Source organism: Idiotropiscis lumnitzeri, chromosome 4 (genome assembly GCF_059441095.1).
Source record: "Idiotropiscis lumnitzeri isolate Australia: NSW breed Sydney's pygmy pipehorse chromosome 4, RoL_Ilum_1.0, whole genome shotgun sequence".
Classification (NCBI taxonomy): domain Eukaryota; kingdom Metazoa; phylum Chordata; class Actinopteri; order Syngnathiformes; family Syngnathidae; genus Idiotropiscis; species Idiotropiscis lumnitzeri.
Window position 1 is genome coordinate 18,295,316 of NC_142394.1, and position 23,691 is coordinate 18,319,006.

At 40.7% G+C, this 23,691-nt stretch overlaps 1 protein-coding gene across 2 annotated transcripts; it reads right to left on the reverse strand.

Annotated features, from left to right (window-relative positions):
• Window positions 1-85: 85 nt before the first annotated feature.
• On the reverse strand, window positions 86-22,251 carry nr3c1 (nuclear receptor subfamily 3, group C, member 1 (glucocorticoid receptor)). Of its 2 annotated transcripts, XM_088293315.1 has the most exons (10): window positions 21,963-22,251; window positions 21,290-21,338; window positions 20,215-21,189; window positions 7,906-8,066; window positions 6,767-6,883; window positions 6,414-6,692; window positions 6,187-6,331; window positions 5,939-6,069; window positions 5,712-5,869; window positions 86-5,095 (listed from the first exon to the last, which is right to left on the reverse strand). In XM_088293315.1, the coding sequence occupies exons 3-10, from the start codon at window positions 21,180-21,182 to the stop codon at window positions 4,943-4,945; spliced, it is 2,112 nt and encodes a 703-aa protein (XP_088149441.1). In that variant the 5' UTR covers window positions 21,183-21,189; window positions 21,290-21,338; window positions 21,963-22,251; the 3' UTR covers window positions 86-4,942. The 2 variants fall into 2 exon arrangements, with proteins under 2 accessions (XP_088149441.1, XP_088149440.1); XM_088293314.1 differs by having other exon boundaries at window positions 20,215-21,338.
• Window positions 22,252-23,691: the final 1,440 nt, after the last annotated feature.

Below are 23,691 nucleotides of genomic sequence, written 5' to 3' on the forward strand. Positions count from 1 at the left end.
GGTGCTGGAGCCTATCCCAGGGTACTCCCTAAACTGGTTGCCAGCCAGTCATTCCAGTAAAACAAAAATCAACCCAGAGACCAAGTGGCAGGATGGAAAGCGCTTTTATTTGCTAAACTGGTGCTTGAACAGTGACTTACAAAGAATTACATGACTGCATTTTGTAAAAATCCAGAGTAAGAGCAAACTACAGCATGGACAATAAGGATGGGTGACAGGTAAAGAGCGCAATGAAAGAAACGAGGGGGGGGGGGAATGGAACAAGAGTGGCATTACAGTGGCAAGGAGAGGAAACAAAAACAAGAATGTATAGAAAAACAACCAAGTTCACCTTGTCTTTACATGGGATGTATATATCTATTTATATAGTGTATGTACATGAAAACGAAGCTCGTATTTGCCCTTGACATGTCTATAAACGTCTGCATATAATTTGTACAAAATTGATTTCCAAACAACAGTTGGCAAGTGCAAATCTTTTTCCCGTTCAAGCCGACTGATGACTTTTACAAACAGTTGGTGTGAAAAAGACTTGAATCCTATCCTATTCTATTCACAGTTTTACACAATGTCACCAAAGCTGTCATTTTTCCTTTTTACGAAAAACAAAATAAAATAAAAAACTGAAAAAAGAAGTTACTTGGTGAGTTTGTGGAGAATAAATGCTTTGGTCAGCTTGTAGTCAATCGAACGTCAAAATAGGCTTTGTGTGTGTGTGGTCTGCTCCATGTTTGTGTATGTGTTCCTGAACGTCTGGTCGGTATTAAAATAGCTTATATGTGACATGGTGATAAATTATCTGTCATTTCTATTGCATATTTTGTTGAACAGGAAAAAAAGATGGCCAGCTTTCTGAACAGGACGAGGCAAATGCGTTATTAGTACTTAAAAGTATTTGTGTATATATTTAATATATATCTATTTTATAAGTCTGTGATTCAAAAGAGCAGCAGCAGAGATTTGTGTTCGCTGAATGCGAAAGTAAACCTTAAAGACGGCGAAAAAGTGACTTTTTCCTGATAGGCAGACTTCTTATGGAGAAAAAAAAGCTAAGAATTAAGCACTTAAAAAAAAAAAAAAGATGAACGCGAGAGACAATCACCTGAGCCTGGATCAGACATTAGTAATCGGCGCCTCCAGATTTCAGCTTAATGAATTTGGCCTTCCACGGAAGCTGACGGACGTCATTGTGTGGATGAGGAAACATTGTGGTCTGGGCGACTCCACAGCTGGGTTACTTTTTAAGTTCAGTTGCTTTCAAACAGGCCATGAATATTTCAGTAAAAAAAAAAAAAAAAAAAAACATCCTATGGGATTTAAGCGAACACATTTTTGTTTAATCAGCAAGAGGGGGTTCCTTGTATATATTTCCCCCCAAGTAAGGGATGACTAGATTCAATTTTGACAAAAGTAGTGCCTTGGTGCCATGAAGTGATCTGAGGAGTTAATTTTGTCAAAAATAGTCCCTTGTTGCCATCTAATGGCATGTAAGTGCCAAGGAGTTATGTTGAATTGATTTGAGAAGTTTCATTTAGACCAGGGGTGGGCAAACTTTTTGATTGGCGGCCCACAAATGGGTTCTAAAATTTGACAGAGGGGACGGACCAGGAGCATATGGATGGGAGTGTTTTGGTAACCTCACCGCATCGGAGAAAAGAAAAATACATTTAATTTGAAATGAAAATGAACAAAAGCATTAGAACACAATATCTGTGTTTGACACACCAGAGTATTTAGAAAATAAAACATTAACAACAAGGTTTATTCATTTAATCTTTTTTAAAACGTTTAACGGGCCGCATGTGGCCCCCGGGGCTGTAGTTTGCCCACGCCTGAGTTAGCCCAAAGTATGGCTTTGCTACAATCCCATGGCATTTACAAGCAGTTATAAACCTTTTTAGAGTGGATGTCAAATGCTTGATTTTCACTAGACTCAATCCATATCCCCTGTGAACAAGTTCATGGATATTTGAAACATTGGTATTTTATTTAAGGACAAAATTAATAGTTCCTAGGGGCTAATAACTTTGACCTCATCAGTAAGTGCCTCGAGGGGTCCGTTTTTTTTTTTTTTTTTTAATTATTATAAATATTATTACGAGCATCTGTGGATTCATCGTTTTTTTTAGACTTATTAAAAGGGTCTTCACTGGCCCTTAAACTGTGGCATTAATTTCAACTAACATTTCCTTGATACATAATAGTAACACAAGTTACCATTTCACACGATACGCCAACTATTCACCATCTTTGATGACCTGTCCAATGGATTCATCCATATTTTGGACGTACTAAAATAATCTCACAATTTACATTCATTTGATAAAACTGGAGTATTTTGTGTTTAGCACACACAACAGATCTCGACGGCAGAGAATACCTTACACGGAGGCATGCACTTTGAACACAACGAGGGAGGAGCTCATGAAGCGCGGTAACAACATTTAACTTTTTAAGACAAAGCGCACACGGGGACTTAACGGGAAAGTGACTACCAACGACAGTATTTCCTCAAATAGTGGCCTTTTTTCTAATTAATCTCCGTGTTTGTTGTCGACTTGAAGAAACACTACAGACGATAATCGGACATAATCCAGAATGTGTACTCTTTTTTTTTCATGACAGATTTTCTAAATGTGTCATTCAGTAATAAAAAAAAAAAAGTTCAACTAAATTTCAACTCAATTAACAAAGGTCATTCCCATGACAAAACTCTAAACGAAGAGTTTTTTTTTTTTTTAATTTGCGCTGCCGTTCTGCCGTGTACGGACGCTAGTGTCCTCCTTGTCCATGATTTGTGTCAGGCCGCAATATTACCCGGCAGGTGTAGTAAGCTGTTTCACAACTTTGTTGACGTTTTAAAATATATATTTTTTTAAATTAATACTTGTGACCGTCTGAAGCGAAAGTACGACCTTCAACAGGCAGCGGACGGCATCTTGAACAAAGAGAACTATTAATGTGAGTCATTTAAGAAAATTACAATTTTGCCCATTGACGCAATTAAGGCTGTCACCGTCTAATCTTTTTAGACTTAATTAGCACATTGAATAATCGCTGCCACAAAAATAAATTCCTATTTATGGTTTGGAGGAAATGTTTTTTTGTGATCAACATAGCAAAGTTAGTTCATTTCCCCCCCCCAGCCCCTATCGTGGTGACCTGCAGTCTTTAGAGACACTCACCACAGAGCGTGCTTTAAGGGGGCGGGGTTTACAAGGAGTGACTCTGATATGCAGGTATTAGGTGGAGAGGGGGGGGGGGAAAGTAATCCGATTATTTTTCTCTGACATTTTTAAAAGTCACAAAGTGACAAAAAAGCACAAAAATATTGACAAATGTAGAAAGAATAGCACTTGCTTTGGTGAGCTCAGAAAATCTACGGCATCATCTGTTTACAGTGAACCCACCGGCAAAAAAAAAAAATAAAAAAAAAATATTTAAAAAAATCTATTTTTTTTTTTAATGCATTAGCGCAAAAATATATTGTTCGGCTAGGTCCCTGATGCAATTTTTCTCAAAATAATGAAATGCATTCTTTAGCATTTTGTCAAAAAATGCTTCATTTGCGATGTTTGGGTCCGAGGGAGGATGTAAATTCTAATATTTGGGAACCACTTGACATAAAAGATATAATATTGTAATTATCATAATACATACCATATAGCAGAACGATGTAAAAATTAAGAACCATGATTTTACGATAAAATTAAAATCGGTACAAAATCGCTCTTCTATGTCCTAACCTCAATACATACCTAGTACTCTTCTGCAGTCAAGTAAAAAAGCCACTATATGAGGAAATATGCTAACCATCAATGGATGTGTTAACTTTAAAGGTGTAGGTGGACATTTCGAGTAAAATACTGAGAGAGAATTTTGGTGGTGACACATGATCAGGATCACACACTTGCCATCATAGCCGCGGCGGCAGCCTTCGGATGCACTAATAAGCTCCAAATCTGCATGAAAATAGGATCTATTTTCTGATTGGTCGACGCAAATCACATTCTGTTAAATAGATTGGAGGGTTAAGGTAAACGAGCAAAGGGAGGTGCCAAATTGAGATCAAGAGGGCTAAAACCTAAAATCTTGCACGAAGACTGCGACGAAACCACAGTCGTCCTTCACAACAGTCTTTTAAAGCCTTTATAGTGGAGTCCAAAATGCTTACGTTGCACTTTGGCAATCTCATGTGTGGGATGGCGACTATTCACACGCACGTACGCACACACATCCGGTCAAAGGAGCAAGGAAAAACAGTCGTTTCAAAAAAGGAAGCGTTGCGACTGCATGTAGTACAATCAGGGTAAAGTTGCGACGGGCTGAGGAGAGGCACGCCCCCCGACATGTAGGAAGCGATAGCTGAGATGATATTTTATGCAACAACAAAAAAAAGAAAAGAAAAAAAAAGGCACATTTTTTTCCCTTTATGAATCGACGTGTGTAAACCTTGAAGAGGTCAGCTTGCGGAGTAAATCGTCCTTTTGAATGGCTAACGTAAAATTGCTTTTCATATCAAAACGGATCAAAGCGCTAAACAAAGCTGGATAATTAATAAGGTTCGTCTATATAGTCGCAGCTTCCTACGACAACTCATGAGTTTGAAAATACTAATTAGTCATGTTTTAGTTGGCTTCCACATGACTATAACCTGAAAAACTGCCCCCGATGCGAAAATACGATTCAAATCTGTACAGAGTAATTCATGTGTAGAATCTATGGGATCTAGTTGAGTATTTGAAGGAAGTCACCTGAGACAACATGGTTGTGAAAGCGCTTTCGTCTGCGAGACAATTCCTAAGAAATCCTAAAAACCTCCGGCCGCTCCCAAAGACGTACTCGGTCTTTTCACTGCGACTTTTCAGGGTGAAGGTAGGAGGTGTTGGTGGTGGTGGTGGTCTCGGGGTATTAAGGCATGGTGTCCGTTGGGGGCTAACGGTCATTTCTGGTGGAAAAGGAGCGCTTTGACGCCACCGGCCTTGACTTTGGGAAGCTGGTGGCTTATGACCTCGGCCAGCATCTCTGGGAACTCCACGCTCAGCGATTTATTCACAAAGGTGTAGAAGCAGAAGTTGAGAAGCCCGCCGACCATCTGCACATATGCACAATGACAACGGTCATGCAGGTGATTCGATTTTTCAACGTGATCACACTCACCTTGAGCTCAACAATTTCGGAGAATTGTGATTTTTTTTTTTTAATCGCCTTTAATATTGTGATTTAATGAGATTCTTTTTTCAAAGGTTCTCTTCTCATGAATTTGAAATCATTCAATGCATGTTCACAATGCAGTGCTGCGCATTTCTTCTTGCATGTACAATTCGTAAGCACTCGTTCCAAACCAACAATGCTATCCCTCTGATACATTTGTTTTCCCGCACTTTCTTCACTGCATTGAGGTCTCTTTGGATATCATATTGCTAGCTGCAGTCAGACTGCTAACAAATGTGGAAGTCAACACCTGAAGCACTCCAGACTTTTATATGCGTCATTTGTTTTGAAGCAACTAGGCAACGAACCGACCGGGAGAATCAACCAATTATTGTGCATACTTACTTTGCATAACATGACTTACAATTCCTAAATGGTAAATTCTATATTTGTTGTAAAATCGCTTTTAGTTTCAAATCAATATGTATTAATGTATATGACATGATTGTTACTCTTCTATGATTCTGTATGTTGACAAAAGTGCGATTGTGTCTCACCTCGTGCATGGAGTCCAGCAACTTGGTGAGCTGGTAGAAACGCTGCCAGTTCTGGCTGGAGTTCTCCTCTCGCTTCACAATGGCTTTTCCCAGTTCCTTGATGTACGACATCCGGATCTCGTCGAAAGCCGCCTGACTCTTCAGGCCGTCCTTTGGCACTGCAGAAGAGGAAAATAATGTCACGCTTCCGCGGATTGCTTGGAAGTCAGACGTGACGAGAGACTCACCTGTGCTGAGAAGCAGCAGGACCTTCATGCAAAGATACTCGTCGAGGGAAACCTGTAGCCGGACAAACTCGCTACTAATCCTCATCATTTGTTCGCACTGGTCGGCCATGTAGGGCAGCTTCATTTGTTCCCTTCAATCACAAAAGAAAAACAAGAAGGGTAAGGCGGGCGAGAGCAGTGCGTTCGAGAGGTTGGTCGTTCCGTTTTTGTCTCAGTAGTTCACTAATGCGTACAAATCTGTCACATACTCGTTCATGATAAGGTCCGGAGCAAAAAAGAGGATGTTGCCGTTACACTGCTGGTAAGACCTCCAGCCCAGGCTAAAAGACATGAGGAAGAGCCACGAGCACTGGAGAAGGGTCATCTGGTCATCAAGGTGGAGGTTCCTGAAGCCTGAATGGGAGGAAGACCCGGGTCAAGACTGAGAAATCTTGAACAATAAAAACTAATGAATATATAAAAAGGCGAAAGCCACCTGGCAAAGCCTTCGCCCATTTGACTGCAGAGACGAGCTGTCGGCCGCCAAGTCTGTTTAGGGAGGTCAAGACGCGCGCGAGGGTGTCAGGCAGGGTGTTGTCGTAGCCCGCGTAGAGCGTGTCGGGCTCGATAGCCTTCAAAAGGGACAGCATTGTGGGGGCCAGTTGAGGCATACACTTGGGGACAAGTGCTTGAGGTTCGGCTGGCTTTGGGGGCAGCAACTCGGGCGGGTTGCTCGTCTGGACACCTTTCACGCGATTCTTCTTGGCTTTACGCGCTGCACAAGAGTGAAGACGCACAAGTCAAGAACATCATTCAATGAACTTTAGGGCTGTTTTGCAATCAAAAGACCTTCTAGATTCATGCCAGCCATCAGACATTTGCGGAAGCGGCAAGCTGGGCAGTTTTTCCTCCGGATTTTATCGATGATGCAGTCATTTCTTCCAGCGCACAAGTAATTATGCTGGCCTGAAAAGAAACAGAAGAAGATTCATGTTAGCAAAAAAATAAAAAAAATTCAGCGATCCTCTGTTACTATGCAGTTCAACTTTCAAGACCGAGTTCTATCATGGATTTTGAAGCCATCATTTTATACGTGTTTAAAAAGCAACAGAAAAGTCAGAACTTTTTTTTTTTAAATATTGAATATCTATCCTGCAGATTTCAGGGTGGCACATAAAAAAAATCTAATCAAATAAAAAATGTGCAAAAAAAATGTGTGGAGTTTTTTTTTTTTTTTTTTTACAAAGTGAGAGGCAAAAAAAACAAAAAAAAAAATTCCAGATACTCGCCTCATGTCTCACGGAAATGTTCCGAAAGCTAGCGCTTCAGCCTCCTGGTTGCTGTGAAAGCTCTCCGCACCACACTCTTCCTTTTCTCCCTTCCGCTTCTCAAAACAGTCATGCGTGATTATAGAATCTCGTTTGATTATGTTGCAAATGTTCAGCCCTAATTCGTATTAGTATAAAGAGTCACCATTATCCATTTGTACATACTTGTAACGGTACTAAAAAGATCATTAAGGGACCCATTTTGTCATTTAATTGATATTTAATGACTGAAAAATTTGGAAACTCAGAATTTTCCTGTCAGTCTTTTGTGGGTTAAATTACTTTTACATTTTGACCTATTAAAATACTTCCTCTACCGAATATGTTTTTATATACATGTCATAAATTTACAGTTCCACTTCTTAATCTTCTGCCCATCACAATGCCTTGTTGAAAAGAAATTGACAGGCACTCAAGAGTGACTTGCAGGTAGTCTTTAATAATGTGTAACTTTACGTTTGTGCTGTAACTTCAGAACAGTTTTGAGAATGGCCAGTAATGCAAAAAAAAAAAAAAAAAAGGCCCGAATTACAAAGTGACAACAATAACCTTTTGAAGTTTTGCCAGAGAAAATGATTGATCCTTGCCATGTCATATAACGTGATCATGATGTCACATAACAAATGTGACATCATATAATACAACGTATTCCGACTTCACCTTCGACTGCTCTTTTGAAGAACACCTTGCAACTTCCACATGTGAGCACACCGTAGTGGCACCCGGAGGCCTCGTCGGAGCACACCAAGCAGATTTTGTGAGCGCCACTTTTGCCCGGAGCCGACGACGGTGCCGTGGTGGCTTCCGGTCGAGAAGTCGAGCTGAGGGGAGACGAAAAGAGCGGTGAGGGACAGTTCTCTAAAATCACATTCCTGCGTGAAATTTTAATATGGAGGAAAAACAATATTTTTGTGTTACAATTTACTACATCATTTTAATAATCACTCGCATAGCACTCGATGGTCAGGGCTCATCCACTCTTGGTGGATTTGGTGTCCCCGTTGTCTCCGACAGCCGTAATGTCCCCCACAAAAAAATAATTGATAACTGAACTTAAGGTGATTGACTCTCGCCATTCGCACAATTGGAGGATGCGCATCCCCTTTGATCGAAGAACAGCAGTTTTTAAAAAGGAGCTAAAAGCACACACTTTAACTGAAAACAGCATTTGATTTTTTCACTCATTTACTACAATTGACGTTTAAGACGTCAAAGATCCATTTTTTTTTTAACTCTGCCGGGGGGGCGATTATTTAAGACTTCTTATTTTTGTTTGATTTGTCGTTTATTGTATTAACTGTAAAACTTAGTTTCTGTTCTGAACAATTAGAAAATTAAAATTATTTTCAAATTGTAAAGGCTTTAGCTTGGGGTAAAAGATTTATTTAAATCGGCGAGGCTTTATTTTCTGTATGTATTTGTTTATCATATTTATTTTTTTAGTTTATAGATAAATTCAGTCAGAAGTCACTGTTTCGTGAAACATGAAAAGTTCAAGTAACACAGCCACAGATTCCATAATTGCTGCAATTTATGTTGACGCCACACATGTTTGGTAACATTTTGCAAAGTTGCCGCAATGAATGCTTAAAAGATTGCAAGTCAAAGTGTTTATTAAGTAAACAACTCTAAAGTAAATAACATGCCTAACATATCTCATGGTTCGTTTGCTTTCGTGTCAGTCTAACCTAAAAGACCAAAAATGTATGAGGATGAGCAGTTTGGAAAAAGGACAGAGATCGGATATTGTTATTGTAAAAACGATTAATTCGTTGCTCGTTTGTGTAAAAGTAAATGGGAAGAGGACCTTGAAAAAATAATATTACGATTCAAATACGTGATTGAGGGGGAAAATTCAGATTTTCCAAAATCATTAAACCCTAGTTTCCGTATTTTTTTTTTCATTCATGTATGACCGTATAACTTTGTGAAGTATTTTTCAATCTATTCAAAATGTTCTTTATAAATAAAACGTACTTAAAACTACTGTATAATTTAACGTCAATATCGTTTCAACAATGTTTTGTTTTGTTGACACAGTAGTAGTTTTCAATCTCATCGCGTTGTGCCTGCTGAGATGCAGTTCACCTAAACCACCACCAGAGGTCACCTGGCTTTTGAAAATGCATGAGAGGTCCACACCCCCTTTCCAATCCAGTGGCTTCATTGACAAACCAATCTCAAACTAGAGCTGCCATCGTCTGTGTTTGTGCATCTTTGTGTCTGAACTCTGTGCAAGCCTAACAAATAAAATAAATTAAATAAATAAAAAAATTGGGTACGTGTTCAGATCTGCTCGGGAGTGCACGGAGCGCACTGCTAAGCCACGTTTGCATAGTTACACAACGGAAAAGCGCACGCTTGATGAATGGGGGACAGACCGAGGCAGTCGGTGGGTGTAGAAGGGTGGGAAAACCTGAGAGAAACAAAAGGGCCTCACAGTCTAAGAATTCAGGGGCCTACATTAAGGAAGGGGTGTCATGGAAGTGCTCTAGTGTGGGAGGCACATTTTTATTTGTAGTCAAGAAGTTGGATCCAAGATAACAAGCGAGCTTGTTTTCTTTCAGCACAACAGCGCCATTAATAAAACACTAATCAAATTTCCATGTTTTCTCTACACTCTTGACTTCTGACTCAAAAACAGTTTAGTCATACGGAGAGTTTTGGGATTTATACTCTCTTTGGGATCATTTTAATGAATCCGTCTTTAACTTTCATTACCTAGTGGTAAACCAATTGCAGTAAACATGCACTGATGCGAAGGGTCATGTGGCAAATACATTGCTGAGCCACTGCGGGCAAGTTTTTCAGAAAGATCAGCGAGTCCGACATGCAAGGTGAGGCCAATAATGAGTCCACTGTGAAGAAGCTGATGATGTCACAGGGTGTGGAGGGCTAATGACGCCACCTTTCATTGGCCCAATGGAGTGGTGTCATTTGGACAACTTTCCTGTAAAGGCTTTAAGCCGCTTATTGAAATCCAATTACTTTCACACAGCTTAAAATGGAGGTAAAATTGTGTCAGAATGAGGAGGAAAGTAAGGAATAGGAAAAGAACTGGACTTGATCCAAATGTGGTGCATTGTGAAATGAATGGAAATGTCATTAATCCATTCCAGCTCACCGTATAACATCCAACCCCAAAATTGTAAGGGCTATTCGTAGTATGAGACATTATAAGACAGCAAAAGCAGGTCAGCAGATTTGTTTGTTTTTCGCAGAGGAAGAACATATGCCTCCGAGTATATTGTATGACTGCATATTGTCTGCCTATGTGTTAGAAAATGTGTCGCTTAAAAGGTTACAACTTCATCAATGCTCAATTTGTTAACCCATCCCCGGCCTTTGTCATTGTGTGTTAATTAAGATAGATTTGCGTAAGACAAAGTCATTTGGTCTGATTAAATACTAATAATTTTATGCGTAATCTTACAGCAAACCTTGAACGGGAGTGCCAGTGAAATTCTTGAAGCAAACACAATAGTGAAAGAGGAACAAAGCAGTCATTTAACAGCATAATTTCTGATCTGTTGAAATGAAATGCGTGCGCGCCGTCAAAAGGAAGTTGCTGCCTTCCCTTGGAGTTAACTATCGGTCAGCGCAGAAGCATTGAGAGAGGCCATGACTTGAGCGGGAGCTGGCTTGGGAAGTTAAATCGCTTTCTTTTTGTATGCGTCATCGATCAACACGGCTTTTATAGCGACAGGCTACGTTTGAAATAACGCTGGTGGCCCAGTGACCAGACTAACAATTTATAATCCCTTTTTACTCCGAGTGTCACGTGTTGTTTAACAGCTTTCTGCTCCACACACGGTGTATTTGTAGCGATTCTCAGTTGAATAGATCATTTTGTGTTTACCTAACATATCGGTTTACATCACGTTCGTCAGGCTCTCCAAGTGCAAACTGATGAGCTATATTTAATCACGTGATTGCGCGTCAGCAACAACCACAATATAATTTATGTTAAAATCATTATTTTATCGGAAAGGGGGAAGCAGATCCGTGAGGCCAACACAGCGGTATCTAGCAAGAAAATGTATTGTGGATCCACATTTCGGGTAATGTGCCGTATGGTTGGAAAACAGAACAATAGATTTTGTCAATTTGAGCCGAAGAATAACAACAATGGGCTTGATTATGAATAAGTGTGACAATTCTGTCCATGAGTCAAGCAAAACCTGGGTGAGCAACTCTAAGCAATTATTTGCGTGGAGTGTTGTTAGTGTGGAACCGTTGACACGGTGGCAGAGGTAGATTACGGCTCGATTTGCACATCACTACGGCCTGGAGTCATGACATGTGTTCGCGCATAAATTGTATATGTAAGACCTACTCATAAATAGCAGCTCATGACCATGTGATTGAGAGACGGGGACTAGGAAAAGGAATGCAAGGGACTGATTCACTGTTTTGCCAATGACAAGACACACTTATAAATAGAGATGCAACACTGGCGCAACAGCGGGATGATATGTCTTCATGAAGCAATTTGCATCGCTTCTGATCGCAATTTGATTCATTTGGAAGTAAAAGGCTGACATCTGATGGCTATGCGAGAATGTCACATGATTTGCAATTTCCGTAGCTGCCATATGCTCTCCCAAATGCATAATCCAGTAATTTGCAACCCAGATCGCACACTGGCAAAGTGAACGAAAACGTGTCTGACTGCGCTTTTATTTGGTTTAAGTAAAATAAACGAGGTGTAATATTAAATTGGCAGTTCTTCTAATTATTCACCAGTTAGCAGTATTTGTTGATTTACATTTTCCTGCTACAAAAAGTTGCTCATTTCAAAATTAATTTTGCTGTAGACATGTAGATCTAAAAACAAAGCATTATTCAGCAAAGGCCATACTGTTGGGGTCCCATCATAGAAAAGGAAAAATAATCAGAATAAAACCCTAATCACAATCCCCCTATACTGTTTTACCGCAGAGAAGGACTATCTGACTTAAAGAGTGACATGCTCAATCTCGGCTGATCAGTGCCACTGCTGTGATTCTAACTGATATCGCGTAGCCGAATCCACTTGTGTCATGCAAAGGAAAGCAGAGCAGCGACAGGAGGATGTGTTTCTTCCTCTGAGCTAAGAGCTACCAAAATAGAACGAGGAACTGGTTTGCACGCTGCGCATCCCTCTGACACGCAAAAGAGCATGGCTTCTAATTTTGGCATGGGGACACATTATTGGTTGAGGCAGAGACTGTGAGACAATATATTAAGGCAGCTGGAGGTGTTGAGTTGGGTTGTTGCATCCGACAACCAGCTAGGTCTGACGTAAAGCATCAAGCAGAATACTTCAGGTTTTTGGTCCTACTGACCGACAATTTTGTGTTCCATTCAAAGGATGTTTATGTAACTGATCCTAAGAGAAATACATATAACGCGATCCCCGGGTTATGCCGTTTCGACTGAACGACGCCAGAGTCTCGTCCGCCATTTTGGGTTTACACTGCAGGCAAATGTTTGGATATTTTTTGCCAGTATATGACCTGCATCTGATTTTTTTTATGACGGTCTGAATGGCTCGATTCCAATTTACGGCTGGCTGTAGTCCTAGATTGCATACGTATCAGATTTTTTGCAACGCGAGCACAGTCTGAACGGCCAGGTCATATATATCATGCACTCCGCAAAGGTCGCGGCGAAGACTGCTTGGGAGGGATATTGACTGATTTCCAGGGAATTTGCAGAGTGGTTTTGAATGATGGTATTGGTTTTATATTCACAATTAATTTAATCCCAATATAAACATGAAGTGGACATTTGTGGTGACAGTTGACGTGACGTGACGTCATCTTGATGTCTCCATGAAATGAGATTGATAAGACTGGCCTCGTTTCCGCAAAATGCCATATTTCTAGTTCCTCCTGAATCGCTCTTCATGCCGAGCCACATTTACGTCCGTAAACACGCCGCTGAGAGTGCTGACAATGCGGGTCACTTTGCGGAGAGATTTAGGGGGTAGTACAACAGTAATTCTGATTCTTGCGGAAATTCAGGTTGCGTCGCCAGCGTAGGAACGGAACTTGTTCGTAAACCGAAGACCATCTGCACCGAATCTCGATTTAACAAACGCAGAAACAACACACCCTGGATCCAACTACATAAAAAAATAGTGTCCACTGTCCAGTCTATTAAAATTGCCACTTTGGCACCTTTCAAATCCTGTTTGTTCCAGAATTGTCTACAATTTACCACACTGCCGCAGAGACAGAAACTTGTGACGGATTTCTGACTTGCGTTGCTCTCGCGTCAAGGATAAACCAACTTAGAGTCGACTAGAGCGGGCAAAAAAAGCGCACTAACGTGGCGGCCATGTTAACAGGCGCGACTGTCCCATTAAAAGCAACGGAAAGCGTGGACTCTACACGACTATTTGCATTGTTTTGGAGTGAAAAGGAGACAAGTTTTATTTTAGAGGAGACTAAGAGGAGCTACAAAACTGTGGCAGGAAAATGGAGATAGTGGCAAAACTCATCCGATGACTTATTTGATAGAATAACCGATAGGACGTGACAGAAGTGAGTGACAGAAAATATGAGTACTCTAACTCAGTTCAAGTGGTATCGACGCATCCCTACTCTTGATGACTAGCTAGGTAGCGAATGAGCTGTACTGTTACTCACGAGAGCCATGCGGACGTGTCAGATAATGATAGACAGTCACACTGCGTTGCAACATGAACTGGAAAAGCAGAAGCAGTCATACTACAGCTGTAGTACCAGTACTACTAAAACCATCAAGACAAATTCAACTTCTTCAATACATACTGCAAATTAAACAAAATATCACCCGATGATGGATGCGATGCGTATGAACTATTCAAATTTAAAAAGGTGTTTCTCCTCCGTTTCTGTTAAAAGTGCTATGAAAAAAAAAACAGATCGCATTATAATATCAAGTCCATCAGTTACCAGTGACTTGGCAGGCATGATTTCATTTAATTCATCAGGTATTTATTTTAATGTCTTATATAGTGTAGCCAGAACAGCTACTAATTCGTTAATGCGTGGAAGAAGAAAAACAACCCTCCCAAACAACTTGACTTTTCACATTAGTAGCCATAAATGGTGCAGTTTGTCAGTGTGTGTGCAGGTGGGAGGAGGTTTCCTGCCGTAAGAATGAATTAGAACCCCGCTGCTACTGTGCACACGGCTGTGACAGCTCAAGCTGGATGAGGGAGGAGCCTCCTAAAGTTTGCTGACTCGACACATGAACACAACGGTAAGACAAGGAGCTCAACCCGCACCCATACTTCGATGGCAAAAGCTTTGCAGCGCTTATATGGTGTCAAGCTAAACACAAGTATGAAAATGCACAATTGCGGTTTGGAGCCGGTGTGGTGAGAGAGCAGTGGTGACTGGAATGGCTGGCATTCCAATCCATCCAGTGTGTTCACTCCGCGGCAGCTGTGTAAAGGCGGGAAGTAAAAGTAGGTCAGGGAAGTGAGGGCTTCACGGCAGAGCTCAGTGGTTCCGCCTGGCTGCCTCTGAGGCACATACACACGCACACACCCACACACCCATGCATTATACACAAAGCTAACCGCTGAATGCAAGGTGATATAAAAAGCAGCTCGGAGACTTTGGTGTCAGTAAGGTTGAGGTCCTTGGCTAAGAGCCAGAGGTGATAATGGTAGAAGTTGAGGCCCCTCTATATTTTGACCCGGGACAGTATATAACATACTGTATGCAGTATACAGCAGCCAGCACAGCAATATGACCACTTAACCAATTCAAGAGTGCAATATAAAATTACGCCCTTGCAAAGATACTGCCAAGATCTGATCCACAGAAGTATTCAGTCCATTGTGGAAACGACGGTTGTAGTACGTCCTAGACTGCGCTGCAGCACAATGAGAGCAATGTTGAACATTTCTATTACCTCAAAGAATTATACGAGTCTTGTAAAAATATTTGGAACAGCTCTCAGTATAGTGGTAGGTCTACACCAATGTGGAATTTCCCTAAGGCCTCAACACACCAATCCGACGTCTCGTGTCGCGAGCAACGTTGGAAAGCGGCCGATTCAACATGTACTATCGGGATGTCGGGACAAATGATCACCACGATTGGCTGTCAGCTAGCGAATCAGTACACTGGGAAAGTACGGGAAGTGATGGAAACGGACAAACGGTGAAAATTGAAGCTATTCCTCGAGGACTAAATCAACTTTGCTTATTTTTCACATCCCCATTATGGATATAATGGCTAGCCAGACAGAAGAGCGCGAAGACGAATTAATCACTGTCATTCAAGAAAGGCCGTCGTTATTTGACATCATTGTCAAATGCTACAAAAGTTAAACCATTTCCCTTACTGCTATACGAATAAAATTAACATTCTTTTCAGGCTAAAAGATGTAATTAGATATAAATCTTCTCCTACAATTCCGTCTCCTACCCCCGAATGACAGTCTGGTCTGCGACGCAATAAACAGCCACTTATAAAATAGAAAGCATAAAAATGAGAAAAGCGTGATGAATTGAGGGCGACAAAATCTTGCATCGGACACAAACAATGCTCCCCATTCACGCAAACGTTGAGTTAACAGCCCACAGGAAATTCCAGCACCAACATGTCTTCATCACATTTAATACTACATGACAGACTTAAAAAAAGAAAAAAAAGGAATACTACTTATTTGAAAAACACAGTGAGGATCAAAATGTGGCACACTTAAAAAAAGAAAAAAAAGAATACTACTTATTTGAAAAACACAGTGAGGATCAAAATGTGGCACTGCTCAAGCTAGTTGCAGGCTTCGTCCACATGCTTTGGAGAAAATGTCATGTTTAAAACACAAGTTCAATGACATGCTGAATTAATGAGCTGTTACCAGCAACTACAGTCTGGACCTTCCCCGTTCTGTTACATAACTCAACTGTAGCGTAGATCCTACCATATCATTATCCTGTACAACTAACAGGTTTCAAAACAGAATGGATTATTTTTAGAATCTTCACAACAATGCAACCTTCATTAGCTGAGAAGTAACTGTTTGTCCGAAGTCCAGACGACAAAGTAGTGTTGCGTAACATGAACGCTTGCGCTTTGGGACTTTATATTGTGCCTTTCCAAATCATGTCCAATCAACTGAATTTAACACAGGTGGACTCCAATTAAGCTGCACGGATCTCTCGCGGTTCAGTGGAAACATGATGAACCTGAGCTAAATTTTCAGCTTGGTGGTAAAAGCTGACTACATATTATATTGTATTATGCACAAGATTTTTTATTTTTTTTTTTAAAATAGGTTTGCGAAAAAGAAAAGAATATCAGTTATTATTGCGTGTTGTGTGTAGAGTTTTGAGGGAAAAAATAAAACACTGATTACTTTCCCGGTGCACTGAAACTGAAATGTCTCGGCAGATGCGATCAGCGCACATATTAGATTTATTTTAACCTCTCTCTGACCAGAGGATCCAAGCAACCTTCCCCAAAGAGCCTAATGAGGGCCCCCAGTGGGCCAGCCAAAGAAAAACAAAAAAGACTTCAAACAACAGCACTGTCTGATTTGACCACGAAGGTCACTGGAAACACACTCTGGTATTCAAAAACGCCACCATCAGACGGGGGGAATACGTTCGTCCTTGATAAAATTGTGATTTGCTTCCGTCAACAGCGTTTCCTGTTTGGAGAGGTCTTCTGGGCTGCAGACTTTTCCAGTATAGCCCAAGAGTCCATGGAGAGAGAAGAACAAGGGGGCCTAAGAGGGTTAAACCACAGAGGTCACTCGGTCTTAACCTTGCATTTTTGCTTTGAGTTTAAATCAAGCTCCAAGGGAACTAACAGTATCATTCAGCTGTCTTTTCAGAATGAGAAAAGGTAAACCTGACTAATTATGAGTTTGCAAATGATATTGTACTACTAAAGCTTGAGGTGTTTAAAATAGACCCGTCAATTTGCAGGACTAGTGTCATTTTTAACTTGTTAAAAACACAATATTATAGAATTATTAGAGAAGCTGTGTAAAAGTAAAAGCATAAATATAACGGCTGATATGATACCTAGGATTATAATGTATTGAGCTAACTTGTTTTTCTTTATTGTAAATAGTGCTTTGAGCAGCTATACATGCAGAAAATTAATTCTCTACAAAACATGAAGTCCATCGAAACGGGTTCTAAGAAGACACCATCTCGACTGCTCTCCATCCACATTTGGACTGTAAAGATTTATACATGTGAATACTGTTCTCAGACCTTAGCTCAGCATTGAACGCAATCATTCTTCAGCAGGTCGTAAAAACACCCAATCACTTAGGACTTGATGTATCTCTCTGCAACAGGGTGCTGGACATCCAAACCGGACGACCACAAAGTGTGCAAGTCGGCAGCAGCTCCTCCAGGACCATCATGCTAAGCACTGAGGCCCCACAAGGGTGTCTGCTCAGCCCACTGCTCTTTACGGAGTAATGACGGCTATGTTGCAACTTACAACACCAATCACATCATATAGTTCTGGGAATACAAGATAGTGGTAGGCCTCATTACTAATGAGGCAGCCAACTTCAAAAGAGAGGTTAGACGGCTGGTCTAGCTGGGCAAAGACAACAATCTCTTCTTTAATGTGGTGAAAATAGAAAAGATCGTTGAAGACCTCAGGAAAAGTGTTTCACACCGCATGCAACCCGTTTTACTACGACCACATACTGTAGGTTTCTCATCTGCACGCTTACTGCCATGTCAAATTTTTGGACAATTGAAAGATCCGCCAAGGATTCATGGCAATCATGCCTGTCACATTTGGCCATCACTTCCATCCTTGTTGACTCATGACCGGTCTGTTTAATAATTGAATCGATCAGCGCAGCATGATAAACATTTCACAGGTAAAAAATATATATATATATAACATGAACAAATGACATCACAGTTAGACCAATCAGAATATTAGGTCAGGAGCTATCCACCTTATTCCTTCTATGAGACACCGGATGCAGCAGAAAGAAATTTTCCAGACCAGATTATTTGAATGTTTGTTTCTTTTTCAAAACAATTTTTAAATATGAAATACCAGGAACTAAAATGTTCAGACTCACGATAGCAGTTTTACTTACTTTTATTCAGCCATCTGAGCATGAAAGAGATTTGCGCTGCCACGCGGCTGTGGTGATTTTGGCATGGTTGCGTATCATGTTATTGATGTTAGAAATTTATTTTCATTGGAAACATTGTTCTAGCACATCAATTTGGGAGATATCTTCAGTTTTTTGCTCTTGGGTTTGAGCTGTAAAAGCTTACACGATACGGATTTCATCATGTGTTGTAATTTATAGCTAGGTTCCAGAAAGAAAAATACCTGTTGCAAAACCGGACCCTTAAATAATAAATATTACTAAATATCTTATCAGCGGTGTGCATCGTCAGTCTGTCACTAAGTTTCCATCAGTACTTCAGCCCGACCCACGTAGGCCCAGTCCGTCCCTCATCGGCAACAGCCAATTGGCATTGAAAACTAAAATAATCAAAATAATGGAATAAAATAATTTTCATGTCACACGCAGGCGCCGCACAAGAAGACAAACAGCAGACACACAAACGCACAGTGTGGCGATCGGTGAAATAAAAGCAATATGGGACACGTCATTGTGATCTTAGGGACAAAAGGTATACACCACTGTTTTATTTTGTATTTATTTAGCTCTGCATCAAATGTGCGGCACCATTCGGCTGACTTGCGTTGACTGGGCGGGCCTGAAATACTGACAAAAGCTGACAGGCGGACTCATGCACAGACGAATGCCCACATCTGTATATTACCATATCACATGGTATTTAATTTTTTATTTGATCATTTTAAACCAGAAAAAAATAAGAGGATCACACCTATTCAATAGGGCCCATCATCACTTGTTAAACGCATCCTATGTATGGGGCATCTGTGGATCACAGTGGCCCTGAGAAGACTAATGACCTTCATCTAATCTGTGGCATTGTTGAAGGAAGTTGATTTGTCTCTTGCTGATATATTACAGCGGCCATCACAAAAGAACTGATAGCCGTTTTAAATTCTTTGTGATCCTGGAAAAGTTTGGGGACACACTGCTCTGACTCTCTTGCGGGATCTGATGTTTTGAGCCTTCATGTGATTCGAACACCCTTTCTGCTCAGTTTTCTGCTTCAGTGCACAATGACCTCTGTCTGGTAATTTGTACTTGTAAGATTAGCTTTAATGCAAATTGTTTTTATTACTTTTAATTGCTTTATTGCTTTCACATGTTACTTGAAGCTTTTAGGAACAATCAGTCAAATCTCTGGTCAATCCCAACACACTACATTAGTAGGAAGCAGGATTATAATGTTGTCTCTTTTTAACTGTGACGATTGATTTTCCTACGCTGTTCAAGTCGGTAACGCTCATAGATAACGGTGAACAGTTCCGGTTTATACCGGAGGTCAAGTGCAATTCACTGTGGATAACTCCAGGTTTGGCCAGAATCTTATGCAATGCCAAAAAAAAAATTTTTAAAACAAGCTTATACAACATATCATTTTAAAGTAAAAGGTGTTTTAAAGACTTTGTCCTTATGTCACGTTGAAAGCCGTCAGAAATATCCATCGTCTAACCGCTTTATCCTATTTTTTTGTAAAATTTTGATATACATATTTTTTTGGTTTTACAATATACAATCAAAATAATTTTGTGATAGATGCTGTTGAATAAAAGGAACGGTAACTAATATGCCCCTTTTGTACTGCCTCTAATAGCCGAGACGTGCGTGTGAAGTTTAACACCTGGAGTCATTCCTCACTCCTGCCATTTCCGATGAGAACAACTACTACCGATCTGTCTGCAATGCAAATTATGTTAGATGAAACTAAACGGAAAAAGTCTGCGTGGCGAGTTAGTCAACTCAACTTTATTTTGGAACACTTTCAAATAAACAACCATAGCTACATACAGACAACAATGACAATCCATCTCAAATCAGTTAACCACTGCCAATTTGTCTTACCTGGGAAAGCTGGTGCGGTAGGTAGGAGTGGCTGAGAAGGCCTCAGAGGCTTGATTCAAGCCTGAGGCTGGCCCAGGAGTCAGGCCTCTGTTCCAGGGTGCACCAACAGTAGGAACAGGAACATACTGGCAGGTGACCGACTTCTGATCCTTCAGCGGCTGTGTATCGAGTCCAAAGTGGAAGCTCTGACCTCCCGAGGTGCTCACTCCGCAGATGGCGATGGGAGTAGACGTGGGCAGGTCAGGGGATGTGGTGCTGCTTATCTGGCAATAAGACATCTTCTCTTGTTTAATTGCACCTTGAGTGCAGAGCTGAATGAAACCATCTTTTTCTTTCTTCACCAAAGTGGGGGTTGGCGTTAAGCTTGTGGATACGCTTGAATTGGACTGATCAGGACTGGTGATGTTGTTGCCATTGAAAGTGGCAAGTGGGCCACTGTTGTTAGCGTTCTCAGTGGTAACAGGCTTCATTTCCTTCCCCGAGGTGACATCCACAAGCAGAGCATCATCTGCTAAGGTGGACAGGAAAGCGTCATCCCCAACGTAAAAATCTGATGGGGAGCCGGTGAGCTCAAAGTCACTGAGCAGATCTAAAGTGTTATCACTGAATAATTTCTGGTTCATGTCTATGTCTTTGCCAATGTGCTCAAAAGCATGGTCAAGGTCAGTAGGATCGTGACCTACTTTATCCAAAGAGAAATCCTCAGTTTTCATGGTGAAAAAGCTAGGATCTGATCCTCCGATAAGGGAATCCATGGAAGACGGGGTTAGGTGTGCTATTCTACCCCCTGACGGCATCAACGTCTCCTCGAAGTTTAGGCGGCTAGATGAGAGCAGCTTCTGATCTTTGGTCAGGCCCTTAGGTTGTGGATCTTCCTGCAAGGCGCTAATGGTGGCAGCGATAGAAGAGGACAAGACTTCCACTGGCGCAGGGCTGCTGTTGAGGCCGTTAGACTGTCCAGGCTGCATTAATTGGCTGGATGGGAGAGTAACAGAGGCCGGAAAACTGCTGGCACTGTGAGAGAGCACTTTCAATGGACTGCCCTCTTCAGAAGTTTGGATGTAGACCGGTTTACCTGTATGGTCATCTCTGCTTAATGTGATCTTTACTTCACCGTTGTCCATCTTTCCATACAAAGAGAGAAAGAGCGACATTGAGCGTGTGATTTCAGATTGGACAGCATAAACAGCCATTTTCACATGCAGAAATTGTTATTTTTCTCATTCCATTTTATTGTGAACCACTCCGTTCCTTTTATGTAGCTCTGCAGACTGTAACCGATTTTACAAACGGACTAGAGTCAGCGGTGACCAAGGGAATGTGGTGGTCAAAGGCTTCAGGCGGGTGGGAGGGGTTTCTTCTATTTATTTTTTTTTATTTTACGTTCGTGAAAGTCTTTTTATTTCTTACATAAATAATGATGTATTGCAAAAAAGGGGGGAGGGATGGTTACCACCCGTGCGCATGAGCTAGCCCAACCAAACGACCATAGTAAGACTAAAACAACCTCAACAACATAAATAAAGGTTCATATTGAGAATAATGGGCGTGAATTATTCAAACGCTGATTTATCTGTTGTTATTGCCACGCTAAGCTAGCTATATGAATGGCGTGCCAACACGTCTCGAATGACGCGAAAAGTAATGCTAATATTGCCAAGATGGCTGGGTGTTGAGCGTTCGCCTCCGTGTCCGTGTTTAGTCAACAAAAGCATCGAGCCAAACCTCGAGAAAAACTTTTGATTTACCCTTGAAATGACTTCCTGTTGATGGGAGCCCCCTGGTCGTCAGTCAACATTGTTATGGATTAACGTGGCCGATCACAACACGCCACTACTGACTTGCTACTTGTGAATTCCTCTGGCGTCGTATCCTCCTACATGTGTCGATGAAAAGAGGAAACAAAGCCGAGCAAGAGTTAGTTTCGTCTCCGCGTCCTTCGATTCTTTATGAAGGCTTGACAAGCAGATTGGAAGTGCAAGTAAACAAGCTGAGCTACGGTGCTCCCCAGCTAGCCATAAGGGAAGTACTGTACACGCTAACCTTCAAGCAAAACATACAAAATGGAGAACCAAGCAAGGGAATCCGTAGCTGAGCTCTTTGCAACCTGCAGCGACATCTGTCGGTCATTGCGGGTTACTACAGTCTATCCACAAAGTACAATTGCGTCTCAATAAATTCGAAATGTATCGATTTAAATTTCCTATTTAAAAAAACCTAAACTCATATTAACAGACAATTACTTTTCAGAATAGCAACCCATATTTATTTTCTACATTAGATATCATACTACTACGCTCTTTGTCCTTACTTTTAAAACAATTCGGTGTACAAGAACACTGCCTGGAACACACACTAGTTACGTTTTCAACCTACTGCTTTCTATTAGACCCTTCAACTGTATGACACACTTGTGGAACAACTTTGGCATACTAGTAGGATAACGACAAGTTACGAGTGAGGAAAAACTGCATAGTTTAGCTCACACCTCCGACTACTAGAAATGCTAGATGTTAACAAGTACAATTTTATAATACCACCTTAGTAGCAGTACTAATAACACATAGTTGTCAACTGTAGAACACAATTTTGCCTCACTATTAACATATTTGCTCTATAGTGAGGAACTAGTAGCACATCTACATGTTGCTTTTGATGCAGTCTGAATATTTATTGAAGACCCTTGATATCCATCTTAAAATCAAGAGCGAGATGTACTGTTCATGTACTACCATAGTCTTTGTCTTCACTAATAACACAATACACCACACGAGTAGAACAACAGAGACTTATTAGTAAAATGCTTTCTACTACCGCCTTTACCTCTATATAAGACGTTAGTTGACCTTTTGACCTTATTGTGAAACACTTGCAATATATTATTATATAGACACGGTATATGTCGTAGCTGTACCCTTGACAGACAAAAGGCCAATTCTTCCACTCCAAGGCATCACACTATTGACTAGGAAAGGAAACAGGAAGGAATATAAAGCAGGATCTCTTGCATGCATCTATTGACAAGTATTTGTTACTTATAAGTCATACATTGCATGTATTTGACTCACAACTATTTCTTTCTCATTTGTCATTCTTTTTCATGTTTCACGTCTGCAGCATCTTGTAACCCACCTGGCAGATTGTAATAGAAGACTATGCAAAAATGTTCGACTTTACATTCACACATAAAGATTTTCCGACATCATTTCCAGGTGGTAAACATTGTATTCTATTATTCATGCGGAAGCGGCATGATACTCAACTTCCCTCAGAAGATAGAATCCTACCTGAGAAGTGAAGGATGAGAGCGAGATTTACTGTTCAATATTAGTGTTTTTTTTTATTTTGCCTTTACACCACCACCATGTAATAGAAATAAAACAATCGAGATGTGTTTGCAATGTATGTTTTCAGCTTTAACTTAAGAGGTTTCAAAATTATAGAATTAATCGTTTAGGAAGTTACTGTCAATTTCTC

Excerpts from the sequence above, each read along its gene's own strand:
- nr3c1 (XM_088293314.1), bottom strand. The coding sequence starts at position 21,338 with ATGGACAACGGTGAAGTAAAGATCACATTAAGCAGAGATGACCATACA. Across the intron at positions 6,884-7,905 it reads CTTCAAAAGAGCAGTCGAAG|GCCAGCATAATTACTTGTGC; the intron begins GTGAAGTCGGAA and ends GTTTCTTTTCAG. Across the intron at positions 5,096-5,711 it reads TGCTGGACTCCATGCACGAG|ATGGTCGGCGGGCTTCTCAA; the intron begins GTGAGACACAAT and ends GCATATGTGCAG.